General features: G+C 25.4%; 1 protein-coding gene across 1 annotated transcript; it reads left to right on the top strand.

The window, feature by feature from the left end:
• Positions 1 to 526: 526 nt before the first annotated feature.
• Positions 527 to 2,598, top strand: Tsp_13714 (GTP-binding protein Ypt2; the record flags this gene model as incomplete). Its single annotated transcript, XM_003367211.1, has 8 exons — positions 527 to 537; positions 800 to 914; positions 1,554 to 1,585; positions 1,649 to 1,690; positions 1,759 to 1,878; positions 1,962 to 2,084; positions 2,156 to 2,248; positions 2,560 to 2,598. Coding segments are annotated over 8 exons (575 nt in total), but the record flags the coding sequence as incomplete, so codon positions are not given.
• Between the last annotated feature and the right edge of the window lie 93 nt (positions 2,599 to 2,691).

Genomic DNA, 2,691 nt, shown 5'->3' with positions numbered 1-2,691 from the left:
ATTTTATGGATAATTTTCTTCTTAAGAAAATTTGGTTTGAAAATCTTGGAAAAAGCGGGCAAGCAACTCCGCTAATTTAATTTTTCATCTTTCCATCATAGAAAAGCTTTTCGGAATAAAGGCCCAGCTGATTTTATTGGAAATTGTCTTTAATGGGATTAAGGTGGAAAAAAATAAAGTTAAACCAAAGGAAGTATTTTCGTTCAAAAAGGTTTACACTTTTTAAGCGATTCTTAATTTTGTTCTTTTTTTCAAATATCCATTTCATTGGGATTTAGGAAGTGAAAAAAATTATTTGGTTTTTTTCGCATATTTTGATGGTCTTGGAAGTTATTTCCATTAAATTTTTAATAAATTAAATTTAAAAATTGAATTTTAAATTTAACCCTTTTCAAATCCAAGTCATTCAAAAGAAAAACCTGGATTTATCCAAAAAGCAAAAAAGATTTTTTATTGTATTCTTTATGTTTATTAAAAATTGGATTTGCAAAACCAAAATGGATTTTTTATTTATTATTCATTTCAGTAACCGTGGAAGTTAAATTTTTCCCAGCAATGCTTTGTTATTTTTGGATTTTATTTTCAATTTAAATTTTAAATTTAAAAATAATAAATTGTTAGCATTTAAATGCAGTTTTTTATAATTTTGCATATATTATCAATTTTTGTTTCATTTAAAAATTTGATATTTGTATTGTTTCAACGAATCATCGTATGTGAACTAAATTGTATTAAATCAATAAACATGGATTTGTAAGAGATGACTGTTTATATTTTGTACAGGAGATTGTAATTTCAGGTGATGCTCGTTGGGGATAGCTATGTTGGTAAAACGTGTCTTTTGGTTCGCCTTAAAGATGATAAATTTTTAGGTGACAATTTCCAATCTACTGTCGGCATAGATTACACGGCAAGTTTCACTTTATCATTCTCTTTTTTTAATGAAATTTATTATTATTCAACGTGAATTGAATTGAATTGAAATTTATTGTTTATTTAATCCTCTTTTAAAATGAAGCACATGAAAATTTTTTTATCTATTTCAAATTCCTTTCATTATTCATAAAGAGGCATTATAAATCAATCGAATAAAAACATTTGATCAAAGTATTTCTATTAGATTTCAAATTTTAAATTTAATACAATCAAATGAAACATTTTAGTATTTCATTTTCTGCTTCATTTTCAAGTATAAACAATTAATCATCAATTAAATTTTCTAATAAATAAAAAATACATGTAATCTTATTAAACAGTTTTTTCCATTTTCTTCATGTAAAACTTTTAGATTTTGATAATTTTATCTCTTTAAATATGAATATTTTATTGCTTTTTAATGAAATTTTATATTACTAATTAATTATTAATTTGTTTAATGTATATAATATTAAAGTGTCATTATTAAAAAGCATATATATATATATATATTTATTTATTTATTTATTTATGCATATCAAGTGAAAATGGAATTTTTGATTTTCATAAATAATATGAATATTGAAAAAAATTGTGTACAAATTACTATAAAATTAAAATACAATTTATTTATTCAGATAAATATTTTATACATTTAAAACAGGGCGATGTTAAACAGAAATCATAAATAATTGAAGATATTATTTAATGTTTTTTACTTTTAACTTTTCAGTCAAAAGTGATATCTGTCAATGGATCATCAGTAAAACTGCAGGTATGTTTTATGCGTGAAAAATATAGGAGCAGTTCAGTTTATCTTGTTGTACAATAAATTCTCTGAAGGTGTGGGATACGGCAGGTCAAGAGCGATTTCATTCCTTAACTCGGGCCTATTACAGAGACACGGATGCTGTTCTTCTACTGTTCGACCTCACCAACTACGACAGTTTCATTCGATGCAGGGTTTAGTGAAAAGAAAAAAAGCGAATAAACATAATAAATGAACAAAAAAGATTTTTTCCCCTAATTTCTCTGTACGCTTTTAGTCATGGTTGGCTGATGTAAAGGAAAATTCACTTGAATGCGCTTTCATATGCCTTGTTGGCAGTAAATTGGATCTTCAAGGGAAACGAGTAGTGAAGTTTAAAGAGGCCATAAAAATGGCCCAAGTATATTATTCGTTTTCCAAATTTCAAGTCAATTCACAAATATGCTGGATTTATTTAATATTTCGATTAAGGATTTCAATTTGTCATACATTGAAACTAGCAGCAAAACTGGTGAAAATGTCAACGCCTTGTTCTATATAACAGCCAAGTATTTACAATCACCAGTATTATTTAATAAAAATAAAAATATGTAAAATACTTTATATTTGCCAATATTAATTTTTCAAATAATTTATTTTCCTTGTAAGTTACTTTATTTTAATTGAACAAAAAATGTATAAAAACTGCTTTTGCTTAAATTGATATATTTTTCTCATCTCTAACATTCTGCAAAGTACTGCACTCTTTCTTTCTACTTATGAATGAGTAAAGAGTTGATCTAATTGTAATTTTATATCTAATTAAAAAAATATATACTTATTTTCGCTAATTAAGATAGTTTAATAATAATAATCGAATTGACTTCAATTTTCAGGCAACTGCTGCGCAGAAAGAAAGTGGATCTTCTCGCTAGATATTCGATCGACTTGAACGATCAACATTCGATTGAAAAACATAATTGCTGTTCAAGCAGTAGCTTTTTTTTTGTCAATTTTCAACACTCATT

This window comes from Trichinella spiralis (genome assembly GCF_000181795.1).
Source record: "Trichinella spiralis strain ISS 195 chromosome Unknown Scfld4637, whole genome shotgun sequence".
Taxonomy (NCBI): Eukaryota; Metazoa; Nematoda; class Enoplea; order Trichinellida; family Trichinellidae; genus Trichinella; species Trichinella spiralis.
This window is presented reverse-complemented; position numbering and strand designations above follow the sequence as displayed.